General features: G+C 40.6%; 1 protein-coding gene across 3 annotated transcripts in view; it reads left to right on the forward strand.

Annotated features, from left to right (window-relative positions):
* LOC140201749 (glycerol-3-phosphate acyltransferase 4) overlaps positions 1 to 7,616 on the forward strand; it is a 106,006-nt gene extending 98,390 nt beyond the window's left edge. For all 3 annotated transcript variants that reach the window (XM_072266366.1, XM_072266368.1, XM_072266367.1), the window contains one exon: positions 828 to 7,616. In XM_072266366.1, the coding sequence (XP_072122467.1) occupies positions 828 to 936 (109 nt within the window). In that variant the 3' untranslated portion in view covers positions 937 to 7,616. The remainder of the gene's footprint in view (positions 1 to 827) is intronic.
* The last annotated feature ends 9,344 nt before the right edge of the window (positions 7,617 to 16,960 follow it).

Genomic DNA, 16,960 nt, shown 5'->3' on the forward strand with positions numbered 1-16,960 from the left:
ACTTTGACATGAAAGAGTCTTTTTCTGTTGATCAGTGTTTAAAAAAAAAGCCAAATTAAATCCACTGTGATTCAATGTTGTAAAACAATAAAACATGAAAACTTTCATGGGGGGAGGAGGAGATAAATTTACTTTGAACTTTGATTATGCTGAGGAAGTGAAATGAAAGGAAGTGCAAGCAGGCCACGGAGAGGAGGTTGGTTTCCCTGATGTGCTGAGCCATGTCCGCACCTCTGCTGTTTCCTGCATCAACCACATTGGTGGATCTAGAATAGCATTTAAATCACAGTAGGTAAGAACAGCTGATTTCCTTCTCAAGGTGTTAGTCAATAGATTTCAAACATTTGGTCCTTTTTGCCTGCCCTGCCAATCATGGAAAATATATCCTTGATACCATTGTACTTAATCCTGGTGTCTGCTTTTGCCGAACATGCAAACATTTGTTTAGTATTTGATGTGGATTTCACTGAACATTCACTGCCACTGGGTGTAAAGAATTCCATAAATCTGCAGCCTTTTTAATGAAGTAACAGTATCTGGATAGTACTGGTTTAACTGGTATTTTTGGTTCCTGGGTGTAACTGGGATGTCTGTGAGTTTAGATGTTTAAATATTTGGAGAATTGAGTTTAGTTCAGGAAAGTGGGGCTGAAGTAGAGATCACCCTGCTAAATTAGTCTATGATTTTGAATGGCGGAACGAACACACAGTGGGATGGTGCACAGTGAATGGTCTATTTCTCATGTTCACTAGATTTATTTGAAACCCTTGTTGACCTGGATTTGACCTGATATGCTGACCTTGAGTTGATTTGTATGTTGGTTTCAGGGATGGTGGCCTCAAAAGAGAAAAAGTGAAGAACACGTACAAAGAGGAGCAGCAGAAACTCTACAGCAAGATGATAGTGGGGAGCCATAAAGACCGAAGCCGTTCCTGAAATCTCCACCGGAAGACCCAATCCACTGCCAGTCTGGGGGTGTCAACTGACACATCTTTGGCTGTGTTTCTGGCCCACAATAAGTTAAAGGGCAAGAGTCTTTCCAAGTACTTTCTTTTCCATCTTATTGAAGAATTTAAACCTTGGCATCATGCAGTGGAAAGAAATCTGCTGAGAACTGGACTGTGTTTATCAGGAAATAGACATGGAAAATGTCCGTTAACAATGCGTCTGTGACTGGGGTTCGGGTAAAGTAATGAAAATGCCATAGATGTACCAAGGATGAAAGGGATTGTCCAGCTGGTGTGGGTTATGCCAAGCCCACTTTGACCAATTGGAACAGTTAGCCATAGCTTTGTGTTTTAGCTCACAGGGTTGTGGGAGCATCTCTGTTGAGGAGGGCAGCTCAAAGAATGAGAACAGGAAAGGAACAGAAGTACTAAACCTTTGAACAACTAATGGAAGAGGTGTGTTGAAGATACCTTCTGATGCATATGTACTCATTGTAGTTTCATTCTGTTTTAAGATCTGTACTTGCATGCCATTGTTTTTTTTTTCCTTTAAAAATCGCATAGACCTGTATTTGTCATTGTAATCAGGAAAGAGAAAATAATACCTCTTCCTCACAGTTGGTCTGGCTGCAAGCAGATGTAAAGGAAACCTATCTTGTACTTAGTTTACTTCACTCCAACAGAAGACTTGGGGGGAAACCTCCAATATACTAAGGGAGATCTCCTGTGTACATGCATCAGTACTGTTCCTTGGTGCTTGTTTTCTTTTCTTGGAAGCTTATCCTGTTACTCTGTTTCATCATGTAAGGATATTAGCATCTGACTGTATTTTAGGAATGTGCCCTTAAGCAAAAGTTTTCCAGTTTCTGCCTGACAGTGATTTTTGACTGTCTCCTTTTCAAAATTTGAAAACTGCCTTGGAATCATCTCATGACATAATTCACAATGTTCGGTTTTATTGGCAGGGCCCATGTTTCTCTTCAAGGACTTCGTTGTCACATTCTGTGAATCAAATCGAGTGACTAAGCATTAGTGTGGTGGGAGCTTGGGAGGAATTTGAGCTAAACCATTCAGGTTCGGATAAAAATGTTTACAGATATTTATGTCAGATGTATTAGATGTGTGTGGGTTTGTGCTGTTAGATTTCTACTTGGTTTCGCTCCCAAAATACTGTGTTGATAGCATACTGCACAGTGGTGGATATGTTCATTGGAATTTTCTGCTGGTCTCTTCTCCCAGGAATCTTGTGGACATATGGTTCTAAGGTGGCTTCTGCCCTTAACAGATGCAGGACTTCTCTGCTAGTTTTGCTGCAGAATCTTTTGAAACAAACAAGAATCTCAGAGTGGATGTGTCCTGTTGTGGGAGAGTCTAGTGCTTCAATGTTCAAAAATAAGCGATTGCTCATTTAACAGAGATGAAAGTGACTTTTTCTTGTCCCTCTGGTTTCATCCTCAAATGAAACAGTCTTTGTATATTTTCAAGACATGGGTACGGAGACTCTTGATAAGTGAGAGGGTGAAAGGTTACTGTGAATAGGCAATGTAGAGTTGAGGTTTCAGTTACATTGGTTGTAACCGAATGAAGTAGTGAAGCAGGCCTGTGGGGTGAGTTATTGCTCTATTACATATTTAAATCCATGCATCAGTGGCGGGACTGCCAAGGACCCAGTGGTGAATGTTTAACTCCATTGTGTATTTACTTCCCATGTGGCTTTCGTTAAGTAATGTTGAAAATAGCCGAGTAATGATGAGCAGATGGTGTGAAGAGCTAATTAACAACATACTCGGCGCTGTGTTTAACTGTGTCCCAAGATGCCTGACTGAAGGACCGTAGGAGTATGCACACCATTACTGTACCACCTCCAGGATGATGCTGCCAATGTGATACCGTATGTTGAAGAGGAAGCTGGGTGACTTGCTGAAAAATGAGACAAGCATGTGGCTAAATTTAACCTTGGAATATAATTAATGAGGGCAATTTTTTCCAGATCGCCCAAATGTTGTCTTGGACTGATCCCGCTTTGCTTCCTGGATCCTTCCAAAATACCTCAATGTTTGGAGTTTTATCTCAATTTTACCTTTCTCCTGCCCACCACCACCATTTTTTCTGTAATAGCTGATAACTCACTGATCAATAAAATGGGATCATTGGTGATGAGGTTTGTTTCTAATCCAAGTTTCATAAATAATATGGTAATGTGCTTGGAACTAGGAGGCTGTCATCTTCAAGAGCAAGAAGAGTGAATTACTAAAAAAAAGTTAGACAAAATGTAGACAATGTGTGATGGGGAAATCAGTGTTGGTGTGGAACTCAAAAGTTCAGACCTGTCAAGTAGCATTACAATTCTGGGCAGTGTTTTGGTAATTCTGATTTTATTTCTATAGATATTCATTCATTTAGTAAGTAGATGATATTTTAAATTAGATTTCAACAGCCAAACTTATTTCAGATGTTAAAGCCATGAATCATATTGCAGCTACAGATGAGGAGTACCCCATTTGTCATTTGCCCAGTTGTTAGTTTCTGATCATGTCAAGATTTTTACCCCCTGCACCACCCCCCCCCCACCCCGTTCTGGATTTTATCAGTCCATTTGTACTGAGTTAAGGAATTGCAAGAACGGAGCTAGTTTAAGCAACTACCAATGTGACACAGCATCCACAGCTAAAAAGATGTGAATATAATGAAAAGTAACATTCATTGATGAAATGGTGTTGTTGACCACAGTGGAATTGAAGTCCAGAATCATTTAGCTGGTGTCCTGAGGAGGCTGTGTAAGGTAATGAAAGTCCACTGATTTTTGTCTTTAACACCCTCTGGGGAATAAATACTGAGCGCATGCAGATGTGAAAACAAGTTCATCAGTGACATTTGTAATAAGGGAACTGGCTGATTCTTAAACATTAGAATTAAGCTGATGGGTGAAAGAGGCATAAAGAAGAAAGTATTGCTTTACAGACTCTTTCAAGGATAATTGTAATGTGGGATGAAAAATATTTTTTACTTTGAACTGCACCTTGCTTAAGAAACATTCAGCGTATTTATGATTTCTTTACCTGTTTCTATCTAAAGGGAAGATAAAGGAAGATAATAAGCCCCTGAGGAGTGCACATTTGGGTAACTTCTCATTACTCATGGAATGACTCCATGATCTTTGTTTTATACAGTATTAAGTTTAGAATGTAGAAACATTTGCACCATCAGTCTGGTTAAATCTGCTATTTAATCCAAACAATCAACGGATATTGTAAGTATTGTTAGAAAGAAAAGGAAAGTTTTATATGTACGACTGTTGTATACTCCTGCTGCCCTTTATGTGGCTGTATTTACCGGAATACAGACATGTATATAGCTAAGGTGCCTAAGACTTTTTCACAGTACTGTATTTGTCAAGTGGAGCGGAGAACAAATTTGTAAATGTGGTGGGGAGAAAGGATGTTGGGAATGGCAAGGGTGGAACACCATGAAAGGAGTGTGGGACAGGAGGCAGAGAAGGAGTGCCGGGGTGGGGGATGGCATGGATGCAATCACACCCTGCCCTGAAACACCAGACAAGGAAATTTGATTCCAAACCGTTGGTTTATTGATCATTACAGAATGTTTCTCTGATGCTTCCCGCTCCGCCCCAGCTCCCTTCCCCTTTTCTCAACAATGATTCCAGTATCCCTGCCCCCTTCCCATTCTCAGTCCACAACAGAGACTCATATCAGAATCAGGCTTATCATCACTCACATATTGCATGAAATTTGTTTTCTTTTACTGTGGCAGCAGTACAGTCAATACATAACATTATGACAGTACTGTGCAAAAGTCTTAGGCACCCTAGCTAAATAAATGTGCCAAAGGCTTTCACAGTACTTTATCACAAAGAAGTCATCCACCCCAGTCCAGGTGTTTGAGCAGAACTTAATTTCCTGTTAGCTAACCCCTCTTCTCACTTCTTCCTCAAGTGTTCGTAACCTTCTCTTGCAGCAGCTGAAAGTCCTGAAGGAAAAGCAAAATTTTGAAGATTCTCAACAAGTCAAGCAAAATCTATGGAGAAAATTAATGTGTAATCAAAACAGATGAAAGGTTGCTGACTTTAAATATTAATTACTTACTCTCTCCAGATGCTGCCTGACCCACTGAGTATCTCTCCAATTATTTCAGGTTTGGCCTATGCTTAATACAAATTATGCTATCTACTTGTCTGAAACAAGGCCTAATGCCTGATTTGTGCCTTCAGTTAATGAATTCATTAGCTTATGTAGTACCTGAAGTAATCTGCCTCTTTCTCTGCTTTAGATTCTTATTTTCCAAGTAATGTGCCTTACTTTACTTTTCAAAGTACATATTCCCATCCATGACCTGAGTCTAATTTACTATAGTACTCAAAAGTATTAACTATCCTCATTTAGTTTTAATTTACTATAGTACTCAAAAGTATTAACAATCCTCATTTAGTTTTAAGTGTAAAATTAGAAATCGTTTAGTTTCTAAGTTTAAATTCTGAAGCCCACTTTTTATCAGAAATACACCATTTGGCTTCTCAAACCTCCTAACACCATTTACTATCAGCCTATTTTAACCTCACTTTCCTGCAAAACCCCATATTTTGCAGTCCTTCAATGTCTAAACATTATATCATCACCCTTTTACCATGTTTTGTCAGTGAATGTTCAGTGCTACATAAAGCTGCAAATGTGAAGTGTGAACAGAAAATATGAATCCACATTGTTTGTAGAGGGAGGGACAATGTTTCTGGTAAATGATTTCAGTTTTCTGAAATGGTCATTGCCTGTGATTTTAACTCTGTTTCTTTCCACATGGTTGCTCCCTGAGCAGAGAAATATTTACAGCAATTTCTATTTTTAGTTTAAATTGTAAAACTGAAAGCTAAGTGCAATGAAAGCAAACAGAAATTTCAGAGAAAGGGAATACAGAATTAATGAATCTGTGAAAACAGGTTGACATAGTGGCACAGCTGGTAGTTTTGAACTTAAACGTTGACAATTCATTTCCTCCTACAGATGCTGCTGAATCCACTGAGTCCCTCCAGCAGAATGTTTGTGGCACGATTTGTGGAGCTGCTGACTCTCAGCTCCAGAGGTCTGGGTTCAATCCTTATCTCAGCTGCTGTCTGTGTGGAGTTTGCCTGTTTGCATTGTTTTCCCTAATGTTCTAAAAGACCCATAGGCCAGTGGGTTAATTGGCTGCTGTACATTGCATTGAATGTACAGGTGAGTGGTAGAATCTGGGAGGCAGGGGTTTGATGTAAACATGGGACAAACAGAAGTGGAATTGCTGTAATTTGATGCTTGATGGTCAGCACGGACCTAGTGGGCCAAAGAGCCTGTTCCCATCCAGAGTCTTGATGCAGGGTGCTGACATTGCTTCCACAGATGCTGCCTAACATGCTGATTTTCTCTTTTGCTCTAAATTCCAACATCTGCAGTGTCTTGTGTCTCCAATATGACTCTGTTACAAGTGTTGGAAAATTGCTGAAGGTCTGACCATACCTCTGCAGAAGGAAATTAGATCAATACTTGTGAGGCATGAGCATTCTACATACAAGATGAAATGGGCTTTAGTCTGCCTTATTCCTAGAAGAATGATAAGGAATTTGATTGAAACATATAAAGACTCTGAAGGTCCTGGCAGGGGTTACTGCTAACTGGTGGGCAATAAACTTTGGGCTATAATTCAGCCTTGATTTTGAAATGCTATATTCCTTGATTGGCCAATACCAGTCCTAATGCACTGAAAACAAAAAGTGAATTTCATTGTCGATGTCTTCCTTTGTTGAGAGACAGCATCCAAGATAAGAGAGGTGATTGATATTTTCCAGGGTGTTGTTATGGGCCTTGGTTATTGGAGGGTGCTCTACACTGGGGACAAGTTGATGGTGGGGGGGGGGGCTTTGTAATGTACTGTGCAAGGTCCATTCTCATATTCAGTGTCAAACAGGTCAGTGAAGACTTGGAGCTCCAATATACACACATATATGTATCACCTGCAGATTGTAGCTCTAGGGGTGAAGTTAGGGCCAAATAGGTTCTGGATTGCAGGGGTAGGGGTTGATGTGGTTTGAACAAGTTCCTAATTTATCTTGTACTACAGAATCTTTCAAAGAACCACGAAGTATTACATCTTGACTCCATCTCTGAACTGCATGAAGGAAATCAAGCTGATGTCTTTGTAGTGAGTGGTAACCAGTTGTGAAGAAAACTAAGTACATTAAGATTCTACAGCTTTCATGAAAATTGAAATTTCAAAATAAACATTTTATAATATTTTGACTGTTCAACTTGTGTATTGGAAGCTTGTGTAGTACCATTCCAGTGCTGAAAACATCTCCAGCCATATGCATTACCAGCAGGTGAAAGCCAATGTGAATCCTGTACCCAGAACCAGGCTCAGAAGTTGCATGTCAGAATTGAAAGTCAATGGGAAGGAACAGGAAAGAATGAAGAATTTTAATAAAGAAACAGCAGAATTGCTGCAAAGTTTTACCAAGTCCAGTTTAATGTAATTTAAGAGCTGGGTTCAGCTCAGGTCTCTAGACAAGAAAACTAATCCATTTAGTTCCCCAACTGTGGTGTCTGGCATCTTCTGTTTAGATTGCCATATTTTTCAGTGTGTGAATTAGTTTGCTTTCTGAAATAAAGGCCTTTTAATAGCTTCAAATTGCATTTTCTCCTTGGTGTATTGTACATGACTGAATTTGAAGACTCAAAGGCCAAATTCACAGCCCAGAAGATAGCTGTGTTCATTAGTACCAAACACAGGGTTGTTGGTGGCAGAAAAGTTGAGGGGGTTATGTTTGTAAGGTGATGCGCGCCCTCTAATCTCAGGGTCAACATGTACTCCCAGTATGTGGCCTGAAGGAGCTGAACACCATTCCAACGCTGCTTCTCCTTGGCCCAGAGATTCTCAGGAATCTGTGGGATTATGTATCCCTTCAAGGGGATTGAGCACATCGTTGAGCAAAACAAATAAAATGCTGGAGGAGCTCCGCCAATCAGGCAGCATCTGTTGGAGGGGAATAAACCATAGATATTTCAAGCTGACACCTTTCATCAGGGAAGGGACTCAATCCAAAACTTCAAATATTTGCTCCCTTCCATAGATGCTGCCTAACTTGCTAGTTCCTCTAGTGTTCTGTTCAATATTTCTGGCATCTGCAAATTTTCTTTAAGTTTATTAATCTTTCCCCTCATTTTCTTGAAACCTCCTCCCATGACAAAGCTGGGAAGAGGGTGTTTGTTTCTGGGAGCTGGTGTTGGGCATGTGAAGCATAGCTATCCAACACAACTGAATGGGTGACATTGGTCTGTTTGTCTGTTAGGGTTACCCTAGCCCTATCTAGTGAATATGCTGCATTTTGTAGCAACAGCATTGGTATGTTTCCATTACTGAGAGATGTCTGCTGATGGCAGTCCAGACTTAAAGGATAAAGGAGGACAGGACTCACTGCGACCCAGTAGACCTTGAGGTTTGTGCCAAGATTTGAGGTCATGTTCTTCAAATGTCTGCAACCATTTTGCCAGCTCAGTGACCAACCAAAGTTCCAAATAGCCAACCCAAACAACCAATATTTGCAATATTTCTTCAAATACCCTTTTCCTTGGTTGACGGATTGTGAGTGAATTTGAACATCAATGTCTTCCTTTATTGAAAAATGACCAGAGGAATGTGGTTCAAGTCTAAGCATATAATGCTGTGAACGTCAGGTATAGGGGATTCACCTTTCATGTGGATGTTAAGTTTTAGACCCATTTTCTTGTATATGTCAAAGTGTTAACTATGATTCGTAGCTCATGCAGAAGGGCAAGTCTAATCAGTGCACGGTAACTGGTCTGCTGAGATTTGGGTAACCTTTGTTTTAGAGTGCAATTGAACAGTTCTCTATTGCTTCTGAAAATCAGATTCATTCCCTCGAGAAATTTGGAGATGTTGTGCAACACCATTTCAAGAAAGGTCAAGAGAAGTGTTGGGCAATGATACAACTTTGTTTTAACACCAGTCTTCCCTGAGACTGGTTGTGTTGTACACAGATATCTAAATATGACTTGTGGAGCAAGGATGAGACTGTGGACAACCAACTGATGAATCCAAAGGTTTCCATGAGGTTGCAGAAAGCCATGTATTGTGACCAGTGCTGCTCCCTACATTATATTTGTGCCATTCATTGCTGAGCAGTGAAGATCACATCCATTGCATACTTGAGGCATTGGGAGAGGTTCTTAATGAATGCCTTGCTTCAGTCTTCACCAGTGAGAGGGACCTTGATGAATGTGAGGTCAGCATAGAACAGGCTGGAACATGTCTATGTAAGAAGGATGTGTTAGAACTTGTTAAAAATAAAATCAGTATAGGTAGGTCACCGGGATCAGACAGAATATACCTCTGGTTACTACAGGAAGGATGTGAAAAGATTACTGTGCCTTTGGTGATGATCTTTGCATCCTTACTTGGCCACAGGAGTAGTGCCAGGCAATTGAAGGGTGGTAAATGTTTTCCTTTGTTCAAGAAAGGATATAGAGATAACCTTGGGAATTATAGACCGATGAGTCTTACTTCAGTGGGCAAACTATTGGAGAGGATTTATGAGCACTTGGCAAAACATTGTCTGATTAGGAATAGTCAATGCAGCTTTGTGAGGGTCAAGTTGTGCCTCACAAGCCTAATCGAATTCTTTTGAGGAAGTGACAAAACGTGGATGAAGCCAGAGCATTAGATGTGTTTTTGATTAATTTTCGGCATTTGACAAGGTTCCCCATGGGAGGTCCATTCAGAAAATCAGGAGGCATGGGATCCAGGGAAACTTGATTGCATGGAATGAGAATTGGTTTGCCCACAGAAGGCAGAGGGTGATAATAGATGGAGCATATTTTGCCCAGAGGTTGGTGACTAGTGCTGTTCCATGGGGATCTGTGCTTTACGATTTTTAAAAATGACAAGTGAGGAAGTGGAAGGCTAGGTTAGTAAGTTTGCAGATGACACAAAGGTTGGTTGTGTTATGGATAATGTAGAAGGTTGATGTAGAGGCTAGATTCTCAGCCGGGTTATGGCGGGACATTGAGAGGATGCAGAACGAGACTGAGAAGTGGCAGATGGAGTTCAATCTAAAGAAGTGTGAATTGATTCACTTTGGAATTTTGAACATGAAGGCAGAATACAGGGTTAGCTTTGAGGGATCTATTGACATGAACCCCAAGAATAGCTGGGGGAATATGTTCAAGAGCCGCGAGGTAATATTGCAGCCCTATAAAAGTGGAGCACAGTTGGAGAATTGTGTTCAGTTCTGGTTGCCTCATTACAGGAAGGATATGGAAGCTTTAGAAAGGGTGCAAAGGAGATCTGCATTGGTTAGAGAGCATGTCTTATGAGAAAAGGCTGAGCGAGCTAAGGAGTTGATGTTTTTCTCTTTGGAGAAAAAAGGGATCAGAGGTGGCTTAATATAATGTACAAGATGATTAGAGTGGACAGACGGATGGTTTCCCAGGGCATAGGCTTGCCCATTATAGGAAATATCCCCACATCCACTCTATCCCAGACCTTTCAATATTCGATAAGTTTCAATGAGATCCCCCTTCATTCTTTTAAACTCCAGGGAGTACAGGCCCAGAGCCATCAAATGCTCCTCATATGTTAACCCTTTCATTCCAGAATTATGCTCATATCTTCCTCTGGACTCTCTCCAATGCCAGCACATCTTTTCTTAGATGAAGGGCCAAAAACTGCTTACAGTACTCCCAAGAGCCTTCTGACCAATGCCTTATAAAGCCTCTGTATTACATCTCTGCTCTTGAAATAAATGCTAATTTGGATTTGCCTTCCTTACCACTGACTCAACCTGCAAGTTAACCTTTTGTGAATCCTGCACAAGGGCTCCTAAGTCTCTTTCACCTCTGATTTTTTTGAATTTTCTCCCTGTTTAGAAAATAGTCTATGCCTTTATTCCTTCTACCAAAGTGCATGTCCATACACTTCCTTCCATTATGTTCCATCTACCACTTCTCTGTCCATTCTCCCAATCTGTCTGTCTTCTTGTAGACTCCTGCTCTTTCAACATCACCTGCCTCTCTACTTACCCTCATATCGCTGACAAATATGGCCACAGAGCCATCAATTCTGTCATCCAAATCATTGACATCTAATGTGAAAAGAAGCAGTCGGAACACCACTAGTCACTGGCAGCTGACAGAAAAGGTCCCCCTTTATAACCACTCTTTGTCAATCAATCTTCTATCCATGCTATTATCTTTACTTTAATGTCATGGTCTCCTATCTTATTAAGCAGATCCGTGTATGGCATCTTGTCAAATGCCTTCTGAAAATCCAAGTAAACAACATCCTTTGTTTATCTTGCCTGTTATTTCCACAAAGAATTCTAACAGATTTATTAGGCAAGATTCCCCCTTAAGGAAACTATGCTGACTTTGGCCCATTTTATCTTGAAACCTCATCCTTAATAATGGACTCCAACATCTTGTCAACCACTGAATTCAGGCTAACTGACTTATAACCTCCTTTCTTCTGCAGCCCTCCCTTGTGGACATTTGTAACTTTCCAGTCCTCCAGAATCATTACAAAATCTCATGATTCTTGAAAAATCATTACTAATACCTCCAAAATCTCTTAAGTTACCGCCTTTAGAGCCTGGCATGTAGTCAATGTGGCCCACGTGACATCTACCTTCAGACCTTTCAGCTTCGCATGCACCTTTTCCTTAGTAATAGCTACTGCACTCACTTCTGCCCCCTGACACTCAAATTTTCCGCAGACTGCTACTGTCTTCCACAGAGAATACTGACACAAAATACTTAAGGTCGTCCACCATTACTACCTCTCCTGTCTCATTCATTCATAGATACACTTTTGGAATCCTCGTTATCCTCGTTGCTATTACTGGCTAGCTTACTTTCAAAATTAAATTGACTTTGGTTAATCTCTTTCAAACTACAGTGTGAATTCTATCAAATGATCACCTCATCCAAAGGGTTCCTTTACCTAAGCTCTCTAATCAAATTTGGTTAGTTGCACAACACCCAATCCATAATTGCCTTTCCCCTGGTAGGCTCAACCACAACCTTCTCTCTCATAGGCATTCTGCAAATTCCCCCTCTTGGGATTCAGCAGCAACCTGATTTTGCCAATTTACCTGCATATTGAAATGCCCCATGACCATCATAACCGGGCCTTTGTTACATGCAGTTTCCATCTCCCTTTATAATTCATATCCTACATCCTGGCTACTATTTGGAGGCCTGCATATAGTCTTTTTACCCTTGTAGGTTCTTAACTCTACCTGCAAGGGTTCTACATCTTCCTATGTCACCTCTTTCTAAGGATTTGATTTAATTTTTTTTTACCTACAGAGCCACCCAAAGCCTTGTGCTTACCTGCTTGTCCTTTTGATATAAGGTGTATCCTTGGATATTAAGCTTCCAACTATGATCTTCTTTCAGCCAAAACTCATTGAGGCCTACAATATTTACCTGCCAATCTCTAACTGTGCTACAAGATCATCTGCTTTAGTCCGTATACTGTGTGCATTCGAATATAACACCTTGTCCTGTATTCATTGCCCTTTTTGATTGTGCTGCTGTGTTACACTTCAACTCATCCCATTGTCTGCAATTTTACCCAGTCGTCAGTCTGACCTCCACTACACACTGCATTTACAGTACTGTGCAAAAGCCTTAGTTCAATGAAAAAAATGCTATGAAGCAAAAACGCTTTCAAAAATAATGGAATGGAAAGTTTCTAAATATAAAAAAAATATGAAGAGTAGTAAACAGTAAAAAAAACTAAAATCACTATTTGGTGTGATCACCCTTTGCCTTTAAGTCTGCATAAATTGTCTTGGGTACATTGTTGTGCAGTTTTATAAAAAAATCTGCTGGTAGGTTGCTAACCATCTTGGAGAACTTGCAAAGTTCTTCTGCAGACTTTGGCAGTCTCACTTTTTTCTGTCTCTCCAGGCAATCCCAAACAGCCTCAATGATGTTGAGATAAGGGCTCTGTGCAGGCCATGTCATCTGTTGCTGAACTCCTTGTTCTTCTTTTCGTTGAAGGTAATTCTTTATACTTTGGTTGTGTATTTGAGGTCATTGTCCTTCTGCAGAATGAAGTGATCGGGTGCCTCCCTGATGGTATTGTGTGATGGATGGGAATCTGCTTGTACTGTACTTCTCAGCATTGAGGATTTAATTAATTCTGACCAGATCACCAACTCCATTTGCAGAAATGCAGCCCCAAGCCTTGCTTCACTGCCGGCTGCAGACACTCATCCATGTAGCACTCTCAGAGGTCAATTCGTCAGTCCAGAGTACTTGCTGGCATTGTTCAGCACCCCAGTCCTTGTGTCTTTGTGTGTAGGTGTTTTGTTTCCAGTTTGGAGAATGGCTTTTTGACAGTAACTCTTCAATTAAGTCATCTTCTGGCATGACTTCTCTGGACTGTAGAGGGGTGCACTTGGGTTCCAGTGGTTTCTGTGAGTTCAAAGCTGATATCAATGCTGGACTGCTTCCAACTTAGAAGGGACATCAGTTTGATGTATCTCTCATCATCTGCACTTAGTTTCTAGTCCTTAAGCTTGCCCATTTCTTTTTGCTTCTTCAAAAGGGCTTGGACAGCACATCTTTATACTCCTGTCTGCTGCAAAATTTCTGCTTGGGAGAGACCTTGCTGATGCAGGGTGACCACTTTGTGTCACTCTTGCCATGCTCACTCTTGCCATGGTGTAGGAATTGATGATTGAAGGTTAAAATGTCACATCAGGTTTGGTTGTCCATTGCCCAATTTGATTCTTTCTGCATCCATCTTTGTTTCCATTAATCAGTTTAGTTCACTTAACTCATTATTTCATTGATCATTAGCACCCTGTTGGTTATCTTTGTTCAATCATGCACTGAGCTATATACTGTACCTACAAAATAATCAAGTTTTTATTTGAAAAATGGTCTATTACTTAATATGCTTTCTTTAACAAAATACAAAAATGTATCTAACATTGTTTTTGGAAAACAAACGTTTGGAAATTAAAATTTGCTCATTACTAATGACACACTAATGCAGAAGACAAAGAAATAAACATCTAAAACTATTTAGTAAATTTTAAAGAGAATCTAGGGTGCCTCAGACTATTGTACTTCTATACCAACTTCCCCTTCCTCAGCCCTGTCATTATGGTTTCCATCCCCTTGCCAAGTTAGTTTAAACCCTCCCCGACAAGGTGCATAACTTTAAGGTGTTTGGAGGGAAGAATAGGGGGGATGTCTGTGGTAGATTTTTTTTACACAGTGTATGGAATGCACTGCTGGAGCTGGTGATAGAGGCAGATACATTAGAGACATTTAAGAGACTTAGAATGGCACATGGAGGAAGGAAAATGGAAGGTTATGTGGGAGGGAATCACTAGATTGATCTTGGTGTAGGTTAAAGGTTTGGCACAACATCATTGGTCAAGGGTCTGTATCATGCTGTAAAGTTCTATGTTCATTTTCCATCCTGGTTGGACAGTATCTGTGATTTGGAGAACAGCTATCTATGAAATGTGGCAGATAGGAAATAAACCCCTTTGTAGTTACCACAGTTAGATTTGTCTGCTTGCTTGAAGGTGGTCATGATATCTAGAATCTCCAAAGTCCCAAGACTTTTCCCCCTTTACTCAGTTGTGGGTATTGAGATGCCTAACCATGAAGATCATGGTACACAGGCTGCCATTGAGAGTTCTATCAGATGGTGGCACAGTAGTGGTTCACACAACACTTTACAGGTTCAATTCCTGCTGCTACCTGTAAGGAGTCTCTCCATGACTGCGTGTATTTCCTCTAGGTTCTCCAGTTTCCTCCCACAGTCCAAAGACCCACCAGTTGGTCATTGTAAATTGTCCAGTGATTAGGCAAGGATTAAGTTGGGGCAGCACACATCAAAGTTGCTGGTGAATGCAGCAGGCCAGGCAGCATCTCTAGGAAGAGGTACAGTCGACGTTTTGGGCCACGACCCTTCGTCAGGACTCACTGAAGGAAGAGTTAGTAAGAGATTTGAAAGTGGGAGGGGGAGGGGGAGATCCAAAATGATAGGAGAAGACAGGAGGGGGAAGGATGGAGCCAAGAGCTGGACAGTTGATTGGCAAAAGGGATATGACAGGATCATGGGACAGGAGGCCCAGGGAGAAGGTAAAGGGGGAGGGGGGGGGAACCAGAGGATAGGCAAGGGGTATAGTGAGGGGTCAGAGGGAGAAAAAGGAGAGAGAAAGAATGTGTGTATATAAATAAATAACGGATGGGGTACGAGGGGGAGGTGGGGCATTAGCAGAAGTTAGGGAAGTCAATGTTCATGCCATCAGGTTGGAGGCTACCCAGATGGAATATAAGATGGTGTTCCTCCAACCTGAGTGTGGCTTCATCTTGACAGTAGAGGAGGCCGTGGATAGACATATCAGAATGGGAATGGGACGTGGAATTAAAGTGTGTAAATTGGGGGTTTGCTGGCGGCGCGGCTCAGAGGGCTGCAAGGACCTATCCATGTTGTATCTCAATAAATGGTGGTTGGGGAGTATGGAATAGTATTTCAGGAGACACTTTCCTATAGCATAAAATGTGCAGGATCTCTTGAACATGATCCTGATGGATGGCAGATACTATAGGTTGGATTATTTCAGACACAATTTTATATGTTTCATTTCAAGCATGCACTTCACCAGTCTTGCCTTTAGCAAGAGAAAGCTGAGGTGGAAAAGTTCAAAGAAAGATTCCTCACAGCATCATAAAGGGGTCATTTAGCTGTGTTAGATTTCTGTTGACCTATCTTTCTATCTCATTTTACCAGAGCCCAGCAGATTATTTTAGTGCACCTATCTCATTTCCTTTTAAAGTTTTTACCAGCACTGCAAGTTATGAGTTCTGGAAGTGAAAAATTCTCCTCTGTGAGATTAAGCCTGTATGTCTTTTTTATAAATGGGCAGAATGAGTTTTAGCATGCATAAGGAAGAAAATCTTGCTGATATAAAGATTAGACCTTTTAAGATGAATAATATGGCCAGGTAGACTGACATCTGTCACTGGGAAAATGCTGGAATCCAGTGTTAAGTATGAAATGGCAGGTCATTAAAAAGAGTCATCCAACGAGCAGAGGTGATGTGTTTTAATAAAAGGGAAATCAGGCTACAGGTGATTTTTGAGTATTTCACTTGAATATTGAGGAACCTTTAGGTGGATTTCCAAAATGTATTCAATAAAGGACTAAATTAGAGGACACTTACGAGTCAGTTTCAGGAACAGTTTCTACCTTACAACCATCAGCCTACTGAACCAGCATGGATAACTTCAATCACTACTACTATGAACTGATTCTACAACCTACAGATTCACTTTCAAGAACTCTACAACTCTTGTTCTCAGTAATTTTTTATTTGCACAGTTTGTCGTCTTTTGCAAATTGGGAAAAAAAATCTCAATGTAGTACTTTACTTTGAAGAGCTCAGGATGTTGAGGGTGATCTTTTAGCCCAGATGAAAGGTTTCCAATTACATTACAGTGCTGACAGGTTGCTTACAGGAGAGATCTGTTAAATGGCAGGGTACTAAAAAGAACCAAGTGATATTAGACTGATGTAACAGATTCCCCCAAGAGACCAGGAGAGGCAGAGAACATGACAGATGAAAAGCTCGACTTTGCCTTTTATTGAAGTCAAAGTCAAATTTATATGCACAGGTGCAATGAAAATTTTACTTACGGCAGCAGGGTATCATATAAGCAGCATTCATAAGAAAAATACAAGACTTTTTTTTACCCAAAAAAAAAACAGAATTAGAACAAAACCAAAGTCCATTTTAGTGCAAAGTATTCATAGTGTTGCTTAACTGGTGATTAGGGTTTTGCCGGTTGGTTCAAGAACCGAATGATTCAGGGAAAGCTGTTCTTGAACTTGGGGTTGTGCAACTTAAGGCTTCTGTACATCCTAGCTGATGGGGGTTAATAAAAGATTGAATACTCTTGAGCATCTTTGATCTTAGATGT

This window comes from Mobula birostris, chromosome 8, assembly GCF_030028105.1.
Source record: "Mobula birostris isolate sMobBir1 chromosome 8, sMobBir1.hap1, whole genome shotgun sequence".
Classification (NCBI taxonomy): Eukaryota; Metazoa; Chordata; class Chondrichthyes; order Myliobatiformes; family Myliobatidae; genus Mobula; species Mobula birostris.